This window comes from Pelecanus crispus, chromosome 3, assembly GCF_030463565.1.
Source record: "Pelecanus crispus isolate bPelCri1 chromosome 3, bPelCri1.pri, whole genome shotgun sequence".
Lineage (NCBI taxonomy): Eukaryota > Metazoa > Chordata > Aves > Pelecaniformes > Pelecanidae > Pelecanus > Pelecanus crispus.
The window spans coordinates 80,895,720-80,916,129 of NC_134645.1; the positions used below are offsets into that span (position 1 = coordinate 80,895,720).

At 37.1% G+C, this 20,410-nt stretch overlaps 1 protein-coding gene and 1 long non-coding RNA gene across 2 annotated transcripts in view; one reads left to right on the forward strand and one right to left on the reverse strand.

The window, feature by feature from the left end:
• Positions 1–1,985, forward strand: part of LOC142593211 (uncharacterized) — a 28,071-nt gene extending 26,086 nt beyond the window's left edge. Inside the window, exon 4 of the long non-coding RNA XR_012830920.1 lies at positions 767–1,985. This is a non-coding gene — a long non-coding RNA (uncharacterized LOC142593211). The remainder of the gene's footprint in view (positions 1–766) is intronic.
• The window catches only part of AFG1L (AFG1 like ATPase), a 75,576-nt gene that overhangs the window by 3,896 nt on the left and 51,270 nt on the right, over positions 1–20,410 (reverse strand). The window contains exons 8-10 of the mRNA XM_075707009.1: positions 19,760–19,842; positions 16,269–16,339; positions 15,912–16,012 (exon numbers count right to left, since the gene is read on the reverse strand). Coding sequence (XP_075563124.1) covers positions 15,912–16,012; positions 16,269–16,339; positions 19,760–19,842 — 255 coding nt within the window. The remainder of the gene's footprint in view (positions 1–15,911; positions 16,013–16,268; positions 16,340–19,759; positions 19,843–20,410) is intronic.

Genomic DNA, 20,410 nt, shown 5'->3' on the forward strand with positions numbered 1-20,410 from the left:
TTCTGCAAGATCTACCATATCAGTACTGCAGGCAGTATCTTGAGCTATTAAGTCATCGTATTTAGGAGAAAAACTTCATGCTCCTGAAACTCATCCCATTAGCTTTACTTGTGCGAGTACTTCAGTATCTTGGACACAACTGCTCCACAGAGCACCATCAGCAGCATTTTGCATGATAATGTCACAACTCCCCAGCTACTGAAATGTGCTGTACCAACAGTATAATATGGTTATAAAGCACTGCAACACTGCTAGTATCTTAAAAACAGTAAATAAAAAAAATATTTTCTCTAACTGAAATTGCTAGACAAATTTGCTGTAGGCCAAGCATAACTGCTTAACTAGAACCCTTCTGCAAGAAGTTATTTTGAGCAATTATTAATGGCTGTCCATGACCAGGGCTTTGGGTTTTATTTAGATGCAGGAATGAAAACCTGTGGAAGTGGTCTATACGCAAGCACAGGAGAGTGAAGCCCTGATGGCATTCCAAAAGTTCCTCTGAAAATTAATGGCAATAAGCCAGAGCTTCTCACCAGCTAACCCCCCAGGCAGGTATTAAAGCCTCTTACTCTAAGCCAGTTCTCTCATTTGCAGTCTCATGAATCATCCTGCCTTCCCATTCACAACCATGCAACTTCCCTGTGACACCTCTGGAAAAGAATTATTACAAAAACTTTTAAGTGTTTTTAGCAGCGTTTAAGAGTGGTATATACTATACCCTCTCCTCAAAGTTATATATACTGTTTATTTTCTCCCTCCATTTCAGTCCCAGCTGCTACTGTGGACTTCTTAACCAGAAACCAAGAACTAATCATCACAAGAGCCACCAGCAACAGCTTCATGCATCACCTCTGGAAAAAATCTCATCTGGACAGAGAGTAGCTGAACTCAAAATGTTTTGATGAAATAAAGCATGAAAAGGTTTGAGAAAGTGAAAGGAACTGCTGGATGGAAACCATTACAGAGCTAGCCCAGCATGTATCTCACCATCAGATACAAGTGATAGCTAGCTGGACAACAATCATGTCAAGTGCAAAAGGAAACAATGGAAGTACTAAAAGCAGAACAACTAGGACACTGCTGGAGATTTTAAGATTTGTGGTAAGTAAACGGTTTAGGTAACCATAATTTTTATTCCACACTTAGGACTTAAGTATTGTTAAGGACAGAGGAGACCAAGTACGCCTGTGTGCTGAGTACCTGAGAGGGACAACAGCAGTGACCTAACTGCATGGGAGAAAGGAAACTATTTCTCATGTTTCTCTTTAGGTAAGAAATTACAGACATCGCTGCTATTCAGGTTCATTCTTTTATCATGTGAAAAGCCCAAGCACTATTCTGCCAAAGCCCAAAACCCTGAGGAATTATTCTGTCTTGCTCCAATGTGATATACTTTCTCACCCAAACCATATGAATACACCCTCCATTTCAAATACAAAGTATCAAATATTAAAAGCTGCATCCTAAAATAAGTAAAAATCAAAGGCTTCAAACTTTTTCAACATCCGCAAACTGAAGCGCCCAACCGCTGAGCTATACATCTAAGAACTTGGTGGGCACCTTGGTGGGTATCCACACATGAAAATGAAAGACCTGGGGAGCTGGAGAGAGGAAACAGGTGGAGGACAAAAATAAGGCTAATTCATTTCAAATGGGAAGAAAGGAAGATGAAATACTTCTTTTGCTTTTTATACAGACGTAAAACCACAGTTCACAGACGGTTACAATATGCATCTTTTTCACAGCCAAACAAGAATTCAATCTACTTCAGCAGTGCAAAAAGCAGGCAATTCAAAAATTCCTCTAATTAAGGACATAAAAGGCAGATCATTTCGAGCTGTTTAACAAGAATTTCTGAAACACCTATGTCAGGGCTAAGTGACAATATTCTGTGAATGTTGGCAGAAACGTGCTTTTGGACACTCCAAAATCTTACGATCAGAAAGATCAGAGCCTAGCAGCCATGAGTATTTTAATAAAGTTTGCACCTCCCAGCCAAGACTCAAGTCTGGTGAGACGCAACTGAAACTCTGAGTCAGCCAGTGTCTTGTTATATATGGCTCAGTTGGCATCAGCTGTAGTTCTTTACATAGAGGAGTTCTCAAACCCTCTCTCCTCCTAGAGTTTAGAAAGACATAACCCTGGAGATGCAGACAAAGCTTTTAATCTTATTTTCAACATGACTTACTCTCATCTTGGACAAGTCCGTTAATTTCTTTCTGCCTTACTCTATTTACTGTAAAAAGGAATAACCAGCAAATTTGCAAACGCTCTGGGGACAGTTTAAAGCCCTTTTGTATTCCTCTAACCTTGATATTGGCCCAATTTCCATGCTGCCTGCAATTGCTTCGAAGCTTTTGTAACTCAGCTACACTCAGAATGCTCCAAATGCACGAGACCATGATACAGGCGCACCGTGACAGCTTCTCAAGTCACATTCTCACTGCCCTGTTGCCCTTGCAAAACTGGCACAAGCACCCATGTACCAACTCTGTGCCACACAGGAAAGAGAGCCAGAGAAAATAGGCTCAAGGCCAGATTACACCACTGCTCGAGATTCTGGCTGTACAGTCCATACACAGCAGCTCCACCGAGGAGCAGATTTCTGCTGTTTCAGCAGCCAACAGCCCTCCCCTCACATTTACAGCATGGCCTACAGGCCCTTTTTCCTCACCTTGCAGCAAGTACTGGCTGGGTCCTGGCTGCCAATGATGCAGACTTGGCTCAAAGATGACAAGACTAGTGGCAAATGATTTTAGACACTTACCGTTGTCCTCTGTATAACCCTCCAGGGCTGAAATTTATTTTACGAACCTCACCCAGTCACAGAAAGTATTCCATTTTAGTCAGTAGCATACATGAAGGTATTACTTCCTCTGAAGTTACTAATGAAGCCACAAATCCTCCTAATATTGACACATATATACGTAATCCTCTTATTAAAAGTTTAGCCTGATTAATCTGGTCCTCTGAAAAACATTCTAAAAATAACAACTTGATTTTGTGTGCATTTCTGGTACTGTCTGATCTTTTTTTGTTTCATCAATTATTGATCAAAACTCAACTTCAGAACCATAATGCATTTATGTTAACAATTGTCACCATTTGTTACCAGTTCTTTCACATGCTGCAATATTTAAAAAACAAAAAACCAACCATATAAGAATCTTTCTTATGGAACTATTGTTACCACATGTGTATATCAGCTAAAACTGTTGTAGATTTTTGTCATTGATGCCAGGAGTCAGTATGTTATAGGCATCATACTAATGCAAAACACATTAGCACTAACATGGGCTACCTTCCTGACAAAGTGTTTACTCCAGCCTACTTGACTGAGTTCTCGCCTTCATTTGGTTTTGTTTCTCTGTCTACTTAATGCATTTTCAGCTATCATCATCTCAGTTCAAGTAGGATGTTTATTATTTGGAGCTCTCTGCGGGCTGTTTTAAGAGTTAGCTGTCTCCTGTTCCTATTATATATTCCATTTAATTAAAGTATAAAGCATCCTTCTTGTTCGTTGACTCATCAGTGACAAAGTAGCTCATCTTTTAGAGATTGTCTGAAGAATACAGAACACTTTACATATGTTAGAAGATATTTCATCTCAAGAGAAAATTTATTTTTGTTTATGTTGGAAGATATTCCAGGGCCAGTTCCAATAACATCCTGAAGAGTTGTGATTGACAATAACTACAATTTAGTGGAGACACTCCAACACTCCAAAACTTCCTAAAACCAAAATACAGTTTAAGACTAGGTAATATTTACAACTTCAACATTAAGCAATAACAAAAAAATTACAGAGCTCTTTCTGTTGTTTCCAAAGGAGCCACACTCTATCACTAGCAGGGCTGATAAAACAGAGCACTGAAGTAATATTTCAAAATCGTAATTCAAGAAAGGAACAGAAAACCCTAAGGCATGATCTGTGATGCAGCTGCATGCTGAAGTTTAAATAAAAATCTAAGATAGTTAGGGCATGGCTAACTAAAATTTAAAGACACTGATGACAGTGCAAATCTATTGGAAAGCTCTGTAAGTTACAGGCAAAGATGCGATGTTCATTTGAAGCATTATTAATAAACTGAGAATTTAATGAAGAAGGCAGTTTCTTATCAAATTTTACTGAAGGCTTCTGGTGGAAAAAAAAACCCGCATGTCACTGTGTAATTAAAGATCACATCAGAGGGCATACTGAGGTAAGATTAAAATAACATAAAGTTTTGTTTTGGAGCTTCCTAACTGAGTCTTATGAGTTGGCCTGCAACTTTAAAATCAGTATTTTAACTTGTTTGAACACAACCTGACATAAGGCTATACAGCTTGTTTGTTAAAATATTCACTAACTGATTTATTATTCTTTCTTTTAAAATGTTCTTTAATGTATGTTTTAGTTACTAAGAGGGAGGACACAAAAAAAAACCCAGACCAATGATGTTTCCAGCAGTAGTCACACAAATGAAAGCTACATTTTAAAAACATTATTAAAGCTGAACAGTCAGACACAGACGTTAGACAGCAGTTGCCTGTGCACCCTTAATCTTTATGTCTTGGATATATGCTATAGTCTTGACTTACATTAACTTACATTAATTCCCCCTCTCCCAGGACCCTTGCCCTACCCAGTATGCAGAACAGTGGTTCTCATATAATGCACAATTATCAATACATGTTTTGTCCTCATTTCTCCTGTGTCACAAGATCTCATTTTTCATGGCCTTTTCAAATGCTTGTGTAGAAGAAGAATTACGCATTTCTTCTTCGGCTTTTGTTACCACAACAGCTACGTACTTCATCTGCAGTGATGTTTACCTCCACAACTACAGCTGTGAATCAAGAAAGTGATACTCTCTCCATTTTACAAACAGAAGACAGAGAAATTAACATTAAAAGCCTATGTGAGCTCTTAATGTCAGGTTAAGGACCTCTGGAAGTTGACTTTTCAGGTTTCATGAACACTACCAATTCCAAGTACAATGCCCACTGACTTCAGTTAGAGCCATGACAGTGCCTCAAGAACAATGTCCAGAAAATTAAGATTACAATTGCCAACAGTGAAAAGGTAGGGGTTTGGTTGGTTTTTTTTTGTTGTTGTTGTTTTTAAATAAGAATAGTATCGTGCACCAAGTCTGGTGCACACTATGACAGAAGCCAATTATGCAAGGCAGCATTCAGCTGTATGTGATCATGTAATTACAATATCATATAGCAATGATTATTACTGAAGGAGGGAAAAAACTCAGGTAACACAAGCAACAGTCATTCTGGGATTTCCTAACTGCATTTTGGTGTTGATAGCACCTTATCTTATACCTACTGCACATCCTTTGTCTAAGTTGTTTTCCAGCTTTGACACCCACATGGATGATCAGTAGAGCAGGAATCTGAGATCTGTAAACCCTAGGGTAAAAGATATTTTCTGGATCAAGTACAGCCCCCTGCTATCTCAGGTTACCTCATCACAGAATCCTGGTAAGAACTGATTTTGCTTGATCTTACAGCAAAAGTTTTTTAGTCACATTTCTCATAGTGGAAAGTTTATTAAGATGCTTGTAACTTCCAGCTTTTTTTTTTGTATTCATAAACAATTTTATATTCATGTGTGACAGTGCTGCTACTAACTGAAATAGTGCTTTTCCATTCTTGGTCTTTATTCGGGGTGATTGATGTGGATGAGGTTCTCGCATTTCTTTTTTTGTTTTTTTTTTCTCTCATGGAAAGAACATGCATACCATTCTAGCCTAGACTCTCCCAAGTACACCTTTTCTGCACCTGCTCTGCTTGAATTCATTGTCTTGCACACAGATAAATACTGTGTTAGTCATTGATATTTGCCCATTTCCCCATCTTATCCGAACTGAGCTGAAACATCAGTCTCACTAGAGCACGCTCCTATGTTCATTCATCATTCAGCACAATCACTCCTACCTTAAGAGAGCTTATCTACTAAATAGTGACAGACATCCATACTGAACCTACAAGAAGTGAGATGTCTCAAAGACCTATTAGCTGGCCAAAGCTGGCTACGGACCGACGGAACAGCGAAAGGCATGCTTCTGCTCTCAAAGTCCTCACTGCCAAATTTCCAGTTCCAACTCCAAAGTATGGCATTTGTCAATGAAAAGGTCTCCAAAAATAGTTAAGGCATTAAAAAAAAGTTTCTGTTGCTTTGTGCAATAAGCAAACAAGCCTACAAACAATTTCAACAGATATAAGCAGGTAAAACGCAAAAGGCCATAAGGAAGAAGGGTATATACATCAAAATTACATGGAAGTTCCCCTTAAATAAGCTACTAGATCACAATTCAAGTGATATTGTGATTTTTTAGATGTTCAGAAGAACCTAGAAATTATGGGAATTAGCTTTATAGGTCATTCTATTTATAGGTCTATTCAAATATTGGCACTTACTATTAAAATTTCAAAACCATGGTCAACAAAGCTTTTTTTTTTTTAAAAAAAAAAAAGGCATTTAAGAAACTAAAATTTGAATTAAAAGGGCAAACCCTTAAAACTACAATCAGCTTCAAAAATCTTGTCTTTGTGTATTCCCTGGTCTATAAAGTACAGGATCTAAAACCTTAAGGTTTATGCAGCTTTCACTGAAGGGAGTGCTTTCTAAAATTAAGCCCTAATACACATAAAATGAGGTATAAAACAGAAAGGAGGTTTGACTAACAATATTACTACATTACAGTATTTTCCCCTGAAATAAGTTTCTTAAGTGTATTTTATAAAACATATTTGTGAGTTAGATAAGGCAACTTTTTTGGGGGGTATAGAAACTGATTAAATTTTTAAAGCGAATGTGGCTAATGAAAGACAGACACTCAGTCCAGAGCTTAAGCTGCAAAAGTTAATCTCCTGCTGGGAATAAAACTAAGATCAAAATCAAACTAAAGAAAACTATGATTCTAAAAAGTTACTGAAAATAGTGCTCACTTCTGAACAACTTCATGGTATGTTTACTTACAACTACACCCGACAATCCTAAAGACGACGCCAAATTATAGAGTGGATACACTTAGCAGTTTTTAATGAAGGTAATTCCCTCAAAATGGTTCAGAATCATTAAACTGCAAATGCAGCTGAGTTGTGTCATCATGTAGGGGAGACATACAATTGACTTAAAGACAGACACTTGCATTCCTAAATCGCAGGTTGCCTTTGAAAATGATGACTTTTTTTTTTTTTTTTTTTAAAGCTTCGTTACATCTTTTGTTTTGAAGTGCAAGCTATTCAAGTTAGGAACCACATCCTCCTCCTGGTCTGTAGAGTGCACCCATTGCCAAGAAACACCAACCTAACAGAAACTGTTCGCCACTCTTTGTTGTCTTAATCTACACAAATACTGTATTTTGCCAATTACAGAAACACTAAGCAACTTCTAGGAAAAAATCACAGTAAGATAACCTTTTACAACATAAAATAAATTTAATATCTCTTAGCTTTGTTATGCTGTAGCATGTTTGCTAATGGTTAGTAACCCAAGTTCCCTTGCTGTTTTCCAGCTCAAACTGAAAACATGACCTTATATAAATTACTTAAAAATAACAAACCCCACAGATTCATCTAGCCCCATATCCTCTAAGAGTAGCTAGAAGCAGTTGTCTAGGGTGAATATAGGAATAGGATACACATATGGCAATACTTTGCTGATACACTTTCCCAGGTACCTGTGACTTGTTGTTTATGAGCTTCCATGCATTTCTGTATTAAACCTTTTGCATTTAACATGACTGCGTGTTCTTTAGTTTACCCATCCACAAAATCAGTTTTATAGATATACTTTACTATCATGTTAAGACACTATGTTCGTTGGTACTTGGCAGTTGGATGAAATTTATATTTAATTATCTAATGAAAAGACTATAGGATCCGTGAAACAAAGTTATTCAACCTCTAAAGAATAAAGGCTAAAACGTGTTTGAGTACACTAAAAAGTCAGTATTCCCAGCAGAGGGCAGTAGTTGCTATGCACAAGTGAGAGGAAGACTTTAAAAGATAATATTTGTGAGGAAAACTGTATCTCCATGGTCCCTTTGCGCCTCAGAAGATTACATAAAGTACACTGTGGTCTACATTATTTATACCAGATCAAGACTCAAGCCAAACTGTCACAATTACCAGTTTTTAAACAAAATTTTAAAAGGAAAGTGAAGAAAGAGGACTGCCAGAGGGTGGTTTCCTAAGGCATAATGAACACTGACCTTCATGCATAAACACAGAGAAATGAAACCACTCTGATGAGACAGTAAGACTTACATTTACATGATTGCTAGTTTAGGATATCGAGATTTTAAAATCAAGTGAATATGCACATTTTATTTTTAAAAGTATTTTCTTCTGAACTTTGGATATACATATAACTACTGAGAAGAGGGATAAGGAAAAAGAAGGTTTTTATAAACATGTTCAAGTTATCACATCTGACCACCCAAAAAGCCTTCTAGAATTTGTCAAGGACAATTATAAACTGTATTTGCTTGTCAAGACCCAGCTCCTTAGAATCCACTATCGTGGCAATGTTTCATTCACACACTAACTCAATGAAAAACTTCACTAATTATGTTTTGCAACAGTTTAACTCCATTGGTAAAGGTATCCCTCACTGTATAGATGGAGAAACTGACAGGAAGAAATTAATTAAAGGCCACAAGGGGGAAGTTAACATTAGCATTAAAATTCAGAAACTATATGTTGGTATTCTGCTTGGTGCCTTTCCCAGCCTTCTCTGGCTACATTTGTTCATTTTATGGGGCCTTAGAAAAGATGGTATGATAACAAACATTTTGATGAAAACCAAGCACAGTTCTCCTAGACGATTACACTGGAGAAGCATGTTTACAGGGCTCCATTCTATTGAGTAGGTAACTACTTTCAAGCCATGACAAACGCTACCATGTGCCACACCGCCACATACACCCTGGTGTGTTAGATCTGAAAAACTGCTTCTCATTTTGCTCTAAAGCAACTAAAATAGATCAATATCCTCTCATCCAGCATTTTTTAGTTTTCCATGTGTTCACATAGCCAGTAAAGCAAAAAAGCTAAGAGTATGGATTTGATATTAACTAAATTAGCTGAAACTTGGGATTTTCCTCAACTGGGAAACTATGATTTAAAAATTGATACACACAATAATGTAACAAGATGGTTTCTACCAAGTCAACTGCATGTCACATCAGCATTGCATACAAAATATTCTCTGTATTTTATTTTTATAAACATTAATGGACAACTGGTAGTTACCAATATCCGATGCATTATTTTAGACAGAAATAACTCCTTACATTCTTCACATGAAAAAATTTGATGCTGACACATGAAACAAGAAACAAAAGACTGTAACGCTAGAAGGGCACCAACTCTATCTCCCAAGGCCTTCAGGTATTAATTACAAAAGCAGCTATTTTGAAGTCTGCTTAAAGCTAGGATATGTTTCAAATGGTGTAAAGTTACCAATTGCTGATTTGCTATTTTAATCTATTATGCATTGGCTGACATTTCATGAAATCATGTGATAACAGAGTGGAAAATCTTTTAATATTTCCCTTTCAAACAGAATTTTTATTTTCTTTCAAAGGAAACATCACTGAATTTCAAAAAGTTTTACAGACTGTTCATATGAAATATTGTATTACAAAAGTTACTAAGTAATCGTCTGAGTGATTTCAAACACATCTCTTTAATCCTACACGAACAAACGTAAATAGAGTTTTAGGTCTGGACGTTTATCCATCTGGACTGGACTGTAACAGCTACCCAAGACCAGACCAGAAGACAAGATTGTTGCAATGATGTGAAAGCAGAGTCATTTGGGTGGTAAGCTATTTCTCCAACATAACAAAAGCATCCGTCCTTTCACACGTTGACCCTTGCAAAACTTAAAATTCGTCTTTCTGGAACCATTACGGGTTATGGATTGCCAAAGGAACTAATTCACCAAGTTTTGAGTACAATGTTGTCCACTCATGCCACGATGATTATCGAGAAGCACATGAGCAATGGTATACACCGATTTCAGAAAACAAAAAAATGATGTTGCAGCTCCAAGATAGTATTGCAACAATTCAGTGTAATCAAAAATAACTTCCCAAACCAACTGATTCCCTTCATTACACTCACCTAACCTTCCACCTTCAATTAAATAATGTTTTTGGAATTTTGAACCAAATGTAACAAAGAAGGTAAGTTTAACCGAAGTTAATTGCATTAACTAAATCAAATTATATGGTATTTTGAGTTGTTCTGTCAGAAGATGTTGACAATGTAAACGTTTTCACACACACACAAAAAACCCTTGCTACCTTCTATTTACTAGATGGGAACATGTAAACAGAAGTCTAAACAGAGTTGATATCCACCTCCCAGTATGAAACTAGTTTTCATCTTGAAACTTTCCCATTCTGAATGGATGCCTCAGACTGACTTCATATGAACATGCATCTGTGTGGGTGAATGAATATTTATTTGTAAACGTTTCGGTCAATTACTGTATTTCTGAGAGTAAGGCTATTACAGACCTTGCTTCTCAAATTAGACTTTCCTTTAGCAGTGGCTCAGTGAGAAGTTGTAATGCTTCCATGCTGTGGACCAGGAATGTCAAATTTGTAAGAAAGGTTGCTTGGTATCGGGGAAACGTCTTATACACGTCCTGTGAAACCCCGCTCAAATCCAAGTTACAAGTCTTGGAAAACGCAGTCTGAACTCAGTGCACAGACTGATAGTAGACTAAGTATTGCCTACTCCCCAAAGCACGAGGGAGCTGCGTGCAGGTTACCTCCTCGAGATGGGCACGTTCTGCTGCTGGCTGCTGAACTTGTTCACTGCACACACGGGTGCAGCAAGACAGTTGCCAACAGGCAGCGGGGACCCTGACTCTCACGTCCCTAGTTTCAGACAGTTTAAGACCAAAAAGAGGTTGTGAGATCCTCCAATTTCCTGAATTTTAGAGACAGCTAAAAGCCTAAGAACTAGTACTTAGCTCAAACACAAACACCTCTTCCTAAAATGACAGCCAGTTCTGACCCAAAACACAGTACAAATAGGCTCTGCCGCTTCCTTCACTGTTTCAAATGTGTGAATATGTGCTGCTGCTTCTTTTTTAAATCTGAATCTCTCTATAGTCTGTTTTTCATGATACTGTTTTCTACCAGACTTAGGAGCCCGCTAATACCTTTATTTTTTTCCTATGAAGATAGCATTACATTATAAAATCATCTCCCAGTCCTCTTTTTGGTAAACTGACCAAAGTGAACTGTAAGTCTGTCATCTGAAGGCACAAATTCTCCAGCTCGAACAGTCTGTGGCTTTTTTAACAGCCTCTTCAGGTTTTTCAATGTCTTTTCTAAAATTCTGATGTCAAAACCACACGTAACATTCTGCCATCAGTCTGAGATGTTTTCAAAATTAAAACAATCTTTCTGCCCTCCTGTTTATTTCCACCCTACCCATCCCAGATGAAGTTAGGTCTATATACTCTTTTGAGAACTTCTTTTGAGCTGCTCGTCCATTACAATGCTTAAACCTATTTCCAAGTCATCACGTCTAGGACACAGCCTTCTCCTCCTGTAGGTATGATTTGTATTCCAAATTTCTAGATGTAAAATTCTGTTTGCTTAGATTAAAAAAAAAAGCCAAAATAAACCAAACTCTCTCCCTCCTCCCCAAAATCTCAATTCTGCTGAGAAATAAATTGTTGCACACAGCATCCCTGCTTTCATTGCTTTGCCTCCCACCCTGCCCCGCCAAGCACCACTCTTTGTATTTACAGCAAATTCATATTAGTATTTATGTTACATCCAAAACTGCTGGGGGAAAAAAAACAGTTGTACTGGGCTTGGTATAAAAATGTGCTCATTAAAAATGCTACACTCAACAACAATCCTTCAGTAATAATTCTTTTTATATGTTAGCTAACTAGCTTCTCAATCCATTTAATGTACTTTCTTGACACTGCATAATGCCAATTTCTTAGTAAGAACAGCATCTACAAAACTCAGCCTTTTCCACAAAATCAGGGAGACTAGAATTCATTTCATTTCTATTCTGTAGTTCCCTACTGTGTGAATCCAGAACCAGCTTTACCATTACCCTTTCTGGACTAAAATCTGACTGACAGCCTGCAGTTTTGCAAGTTATCATGTGTGTGAGTGTTTTGTTTGGTTTTTTTAATGTTGGCACATAATAGCACTCTTCCAGTGCCATGGAATTTTTCTTGCACTCCCACATTTATCAAAAATAAAAAGCTAGTCAAAGATCTCAGTCTAGTTTTGCAGGACTCCAATGACTCAAAATGTACTCACAGACTATTTTTAGCATACTATAACTATTAACAGACTGGTTTCCCACGGTATCAGGTGTGTTGGTGCAGATTATAAACCAGTCCACAGCACTGTAGGCAAAGCGCCTCGCATGGGGCATTTTACTATCCTTTAGCGAAACAAATATTCCACCCTGCTTCACCTAGAACAAGTATTTTTTGCAAAACCTTTTGCTTTTTCCACATTATTATGAAAAGTTCAGCCATCTCCAGCTAAGAATAAGCCAGTAACATTCAGGTAATATAAATCATATCAAAACTCCCATTTTCTTAACAACAACAAAAAGTCTTACAGCTGAGCAGACATGATATTTGCCCATGACCTTTTGTTTCTTTTTAATTTGCCCAGACTTCATAACAAGTTGCCATTCAATCTACACTTTGATTCTGTCTTGACATTGATACAGGACATACTTTTACTACCTTCTTCCTCAAAAAGTCCTTGTTCTTTTTTTTTTGTTGTTTACACTTCCCTTACCAGTTAGTTTTGGTCATACTTCCCTTTTGCTTTTGAAAATTACTCTTCCTGAACACTCAAATATGTAATTTCACTGTTTGGAAGTATCTTTTGGTTAGACTGAATGTTAGAAAATTATGGAGAAGATTGTCCCTACGCCACACAAATTTCTAGATGAATTCATCACTGTAAGCTCCCATCAAGCTGCTCAAACCAAACGACCTTGTACTGGATGTAGTACATTTTATGCTAGAAAATTATCATTTGCAATTTTCAGGCTAATTACATTTTACCATTTTCTGCATTTCATCTACAGCATAAGCTTCCCATACAATGGTATTTTTTCTTAATATGCTTTTTACAGCCAAGTGCTCAAGAAGCAATGCATCTCATTCTCTGTCTGCAACAGACCCCTATGAGTAGTACCCTCTTGGGTTTGTTAATTAGTAGATTGATTGATATGTATTCAAGATCCTTGTATTAATTAACTTTAAGGCAGGTAGCAGTGTCTTTAACGTTGCATACTGCCCTCCACCTCTTTTAGCCACTCTGTCCTTAAGTAGGCTGTAAGCACCGATTTCACACTCTTATTTTATAAATTGTCCCAAAAGGTTTCAATAATATCAAGTATATCTCATTTTTCCCCATTAATGAGAATTTCCTATTTATGATGCTTCACCAGGTCGTTATCACTGATAAAAAACCAATTGCAAATCTTGTTTTCAATTCCGTCCTAAGTTTAACTGGCTCCTACAACACCAACTTTAGATTGCATTTATCTACCTGGGATGCTTTGCTTGGACTGTCAGTTAAGTCCCTTCTTGGTTGCTACAGGCTCCAGCTGGGAAGATCCCCCACCCCGCGTCCCTACATACAATCTGCCTTCCCATGGGACTTTGTCCCCATGTCCTGCACAAAGAAACCTGCAGATTCACTCTAGCCAAAGCCAACAAATTCCCCTCCAGTATTTTCTTTTATGGATCTTCCTTTTACTACATCTTTCTTGGCCTCCTAGTTTTCTTTTTCTTAATAGTTGCACTCAAGATGCCTGTCAACTTATCTACTATTGGGAACCACAAGCGGTACCAAATACCTTGTAGCTATGTCTCCTACAGATGTCTGCTTTAACCCACCACAAAGAGTTCCCACTATTAGCCAGCTTACTGGAATATATATGAATCACCTTATGCCTCCTGTCATGTTGAGTATCTCCTGACTTTGTGGGAGTTTTTTGGCTACAAACCACCAGTACGCTCTTCTGGATCCTACCCATTTTTCCCTTTCTTCTGTGCCATCAGTGGGAATGAATTCCCATTCTGACTGTTAAAAAAAGATACTGCATGTATAAATTTTTCCATTGAAGAATTAAAAGATTTAATGAGAAAAAGGAACACTGTTTCATGGTTTGACAACCAAATTCTTCTTTTGCATTTCAGCAGATTTTAAAGGCAACTGGGCTGGCAAACAGAGCAACAGGGCAGGCAAAGTCTTAAATGCAGCTTATACTGATGGCAATTTTTTACTATTGCTATGAAGCGCTGTAAAACTTTACATTCGTGACAAATATTGTATGAGAGGCAACTCAAGCCATTCATCCAAATTTAATGGACGATTCTGAAGTTCATGACTATACTTCTCTATGAGGTAAGCACAGTGATACCACCTTACCAATACACTAATGCAAAATTTATGAAGGTACATCAGTGATCTGAAAAGAAAAATCATGGCAAAATAAACAATTGTATGTAACAATTAAAGGTAGAAACAAATGCAGGCATATGCAAAGGAAATGAACAATGACCAAGGAAGCTTTTTTTTAAAAAAAGGCATTTATTGTCTGCCATGTTGTTTTAGTTTTAAGCATGTGATTATTTCATTAGAGACTATCATAACACATCTGCAGAATGTAACTGAATTGAGACAGCATACTTCCCAAGTCCTGGGTGATCAACATAAGGACAATACCGTTAAATGATGTTTAACATTTCATAAAGATTCTCTTTACTTGTTTGGAGAGCAAACCAAGCACCTCAGCTCTGTTATGCCAAGACAATCTGAACGTCACATAATTCTTCAACAGGATCAGAACCTTCAGACCCAAGGTAGTGGCCGCGGCCATGTGAGCTAGCAGAGCAGATCTCCTTAGAAGCAATTTGTCATCCTATTTAAGTACATAAGGCATTCACTGGGCTGAAGAATTTTACAAGTGTCTGCTGACAGCACAGTTTCCTGATACACTAAGAGGCACAATGAAGAAAAAGTCTCAAAACTTTCAGTGAAAAGCAAGTGATTCCACCCATGGCAAACCTCCATTCTCACAAATGGCTAGGCTGGTTTTGTCTACAGTCTGAAACATAACCAGTGAAACTTCTGTCCAAAGAGTTATTAACTTGGTAGCCACAAGGAAATGAAAACATAATGATATAACCAAAGGACTGGTCAGCATCCTGAATCGAAGGTGCTATCGACCCAGTTCATAGTTGTGATCATTCAGCAATAACTTCAGCAGAGAGGTCACTGAAGTACAATGCAACTTCTGGGGGACTGTCTTCAAACCCACGGCAGTCATATACAAAGAGAGCTTTTCAGGAATCGCACCCCACATGTTTACTAGAGAATTTGGCAGTATTTAGCAAAATTTGGCAAATTTTGTGAAGGCGTTCGACTAAACAGCCCTTGCACAGCTAGTCACAACTAAGGCATGCAACAACAGCTTTACTCAAGTGGTGCCAGGATTACTACTCCTTTGCTTGAGTAGCAACTTAAACGCTGGATTTTAAGAACAGTATTTGAATGCTATTTACATATTGATATGTTGTGACTACTAATATTCCAGCAATGATGTTAGCCCAGCCACATACTGTATTAGGATTTTTGAAGACAATCTGTGATACACGTAAGAGTGAATTTACTGTATTATCAAAAAGAAAATTATTATAGTTCTTTTAGGGAGTTTTGGTTTGGGGTTTTTTTTTTTTTTTCTGTTAAATCCAAAATCTTCCTGCCAAGTTAAAAAAAAGCCCCTTTAATTTAGCACAACTTGGGAAAATAGCACTGTTTGGGTTTTTTTTTTTAAACTGTGAAAAGTCTGAGCGTTAACTGATCTAGATTTGACTGGGTACTCACTCTGTCGCACAGCTCTTCAAACGTGAAGTCTGCAATGGTTCCACACGCTTTATTCAGCCTCAGCTCTCTGCCTTGCACTTTTAGAATCCTTGGTCTAGTTACTATGGGAACATGAACAAAGACTCAATCTTCTCTGGATAATTACTATAAAATTCATCTCTTACAGATAGGAAATGCATAGCTTGATGAATAATAGCACATGATTCAACACATAAATTAGACAAAATGCTGATACAATGACTGCCACTTGAGTGTGGCATCAACCCATATACAGCAATGGAACTTATTAATTGGTCAGTGGAGATTGGGCATTGTGTTCTAAATGTATTCTCTTTCAAGAGAAATTAACTTACGTACAATCATTTTGTTTCTGAGCCAGCTCATCAAACAACTTATCCATGACAGCCTCCACATCAGCTTCACTTGTGCTACAGTGAAAAGAATAATAGAATATGAAATTAATAACACTTGAAGCCAACATCAAACAGCTGCCTGAGCCTGCTTAGCTTTTTGCCCATAAAAAAGAGAACAGGATGTTATGCTCTAAATACAAACATTAGATTTAGAATACACTTAAAAGTAGAGAATATTAACTCTCAGGTAGATGATTCTGCCTTATTTGCATACACTGAAAGACTTCTGTGTTTTGAGCTGTTTCCAGTAATGAGGCAATACAGGCAGAGCAGATCCATTAACACTATGTGTACACAATGAGAAAAAAGGCTTCTGGCTCTATCTTGCATGCAAAATAAGAGCAAATAGACAAGGCAAGGCAGTCAAGCACCTAAAGAAGTATCCTTTGAAATTTCTGAGAGGGGACTTCGTGAAATTAAATATTGGAGCAGCTTTCAGCGGGGGGAGGGAGGGAGGGAATCAAGTCAACTGATTGTATTGATCAAACCATTTGCAAAATTAAACTATGAAATTCAAAATACCAGCATGATCTCCGCATTAGTAATTTTATCAGTTTCCCCCCTCTGTCCCCAATACTATTTGGGAAAAGATCAACAACAGACAGGGAAAATGCAAAATACCTGTGCTGGGAGCTGAAGTAAAGTTTATATTCATCTCCTGGTTGCCACAAGAACTATGAATCAGTCCGATTAGAGAATATTTTTTGTCACTGCATGGGTTAGAAGGCCAACTTTTCTGTGTTTCATTCTTAAAGAAGATAGATAATATTTCTAGCTGTTTGAAAGCCGAGAATAGTAAACTAATGCTACAGTAGACAATAAACTACAACTAGGATATAGAACGCTTCACTGAAGTTTGTATGACCTCATTTGGCGTGAAAAGTCTACTTTTATAGATCGTGGATGCACTCTAGTTGCATTGCTTCACCCAGTTCTAAAGCCCCTCTAAATGACAAGTGATGATCAGCATGTTACACAATTACTTTCCTGTTCATTAGGCCTTAAGCATATTAAAAATGTTAACAGCAGAACTGGAATAACTACTTTTGAGCTCAAGCTTAATGATAGCAAACCTTGTAGATATAAAGAATTAAAAAAAACCCAACCCCAAACTTCTGCAAGTGCCATTTCAAACACTTTAAAAAGCCTTTTCTGAATAGGAGATTACATAAAACTGTTAACTTCAAAAAAAGAAGTTTCTCTCAATGTTGATATTTGTGTGCTGCTTTCCTCTGACAAAATGACAAATGAAGAGAAACAGACAAAACCAGAAAAAAAGCCACAAAAGGGGGGCAAGAGTGCATATATATTGGAGAGTATGCACACATGTATGCATGTAACTATCAAAAAGTTTGACGTAAAGGCTACAAGAAGAAACAGATTAATATGATGCCTAGGTAGATATCTGCACCTAATTGCCAAGAAAGTTTGTTTCGAAAATAGACACCTGAGACTGAGATCAAGGAAGCTGCTTTGATCAGGAATCTTGTAATTGTGTTACACTGATTGCTTTCAGATGAGTATGAAACACCTTTAAGCAACCCTTAGTTGCATATTTTAAATGAAGACGACTACACAAATTATGAAGCATCAAGAGGATTTAAAAAAAAAAAATACGTGATGATGATACTATAACCATTAATAGGGGAATGTAAACGTTGGACAAGAACATTTTTCTTTTGGGAGCAAGACTGCTGAATAAATTTCAAAAATCTGTAGCAAAATACTGTATGGTACCTAATTATAAAACAAAACAAAAAAATCCCCACATACTATGCTAGTTCTGCAGGGTTAAAAGCTCCAATGAACAAGTTTGAATAGAAGTATGAATGAGATTCCCTCGGGAAAAGGACAGACGATGAAATAAGTATCTTATTTCCATTGGCAGCTACAGGATTCTGCATACCGCCCCCCCCCTCCCCCCCCCCCTTAATGATTTACACAACACGTTCTAGGAGTACCAACATCCTTTCAATGAGAAAACATGAGACAGACTTATCACCAATCTCTGCCATTCACTTGATCACAAGTTTTGCAGCAGAACACCATGAAATACTTCGGCTGGGTACTACTCCCAGGGCTTGTTCGTATTGCTTCTCCCCTGAGAGCTGATGCCACAGGCACCAGGTTTAGCCTATTACCTGCTAAAAACCACATACGTGCTCTTCTTTTCTTCAGAGTATGGGCAGTGGGAAAAGAATATGGTAGGTGCTCTCCACAATTATCAAACAGGAGGTCACAGAGTGCAACAGGCACATTAAGCGGAGCCGTAAGCAGGAACAGCCACGCAGATATCGGAACAAGAGCCAGGATGAGAAATTCTGAGATAACAGTGGCAGCTTCAAACAGTACCTCCGAGCAGACATCGCAAAACACAGAAAAAAGTGGAGCCAGGCAAGAATATAGAACAACAGTTACTTTTCTTGAGTGCAGATAAGAAACCTGCGTTTGACCCATTTTCTCTATATAAAATTCTGTCATTTCCTTCCAGAAACAGAAAGTATTACCTGTTGTAATTCTACTAAGCAGTACTCCTCCTTCCAGACAAACAACTACAATTTCTAACTTTATAAAGTGATACAGACCTACTTAGTTTCAAGTATCTGTCACATCGATGAAAATACTGCACCTTTCTTAATGGAAACATCATATTTAAGCCAATATTTTATGTTGGGCTGAAAGATACAATGGTTATAAATCTAATTTTAAGTTATTGTTGTCTGCCTTGCTCAGGTCATCATTGATTAAATAATATCATAAGACCAAACACGAGATAGAAAAATGCGAAGGTTTCAAAGTATTTACAAAAAAAAAAAAAAAAAAAAAAGAGAGAGAGGATGTTTCTATCAGGCAGATATATGCTGCAACCATAAGGACAACTGTGAACATCTTTTTAAATGTATTTATTTGCAAATATAGAATAAAGTGCTAAAGAAATTTTGTCATGATAAACAGAAACAATCTGTCAAAATAGGAGTGTGTTGGTTTTTTTTAATCCACAGCACTGGAAACACCCAACATTAAATGAATCCTTGTCATTGGATTTCTATAAATACTTAATTACTTAAATACAATAAGGATGTTCTTCTATTATAAGAGAATTGTGCAATCTCTTACAAGAGGATATTCATTACTTTCTAACCATCTGTCACTTCAGTTCTCCAAACACCACACCTCCCCAAAAAATCTAATTAGTTTTTATTCAGTCACACATTATAAATGATGCTAGTGTGGATACTGAAAATGTAGTTTAATGAAGTTAATATCAAGGCATAATGGAAGGCGGTTTGCTGAACAAAATGGACCAGAAGGCAAAGAAAGGAAAAGTCACACTCTGCTAATTCTACTATACATTTTTCATTTCCCATTGACTAGGAAATTATTGGCTAATAAGAAGGAAAAATAGGGCAAATAGCATATCATAGATAAACTTACAGGTAGTAGAGTTTTCCAGCAGCAGGAAGCACTCGTTTCCTGTAGTCTATTCCAGAATCAAGCTGGACTGTGTTGCAGTATTTCTACAGAGACAAAAAAAAAAAAAAAAAAAAAAGAATAGCTTTCCTCAAGCCAAATTATATTTATATTGTCTGCTGTGATAAACCATCAGCATGAATATCATCTGCAAAACTGAAATCAAGATCACAAAACTGAAGTCTCCTTTACAATTATCAAAGCAAAGAAATAAGCTGGAAATCATTCACATATTCAAAACAAAAAAGTAACCATTTTCAAAAGTCCATCAACTAGAAAATTAATATAGATTGGAAGCATGGGGAATGAAATGAGGGTGGATATTATGCATTCTCTCTGGGTAGTGCTTTTTTGGGGGACATGTGTAAAATTAATTATTTTTACATTAGAGAATATGTATTTAGAAATAGAAAATTAGGAGCCTTCAAAGTTTAGCAGACCACAATCAAATTCTACCAACAGACACAACTGAAACTACTTCTACTTTATAAGCTAAAAATATTTTTTTCTTTTCCTTCTGTTAAGAAGATTAAAAATTTTATGAGTAAAACATCAAATATATGAAGCATGCCAAGTCTTGCTGCAAAATGGACTGAAGCATAAAGGGGAATAAAC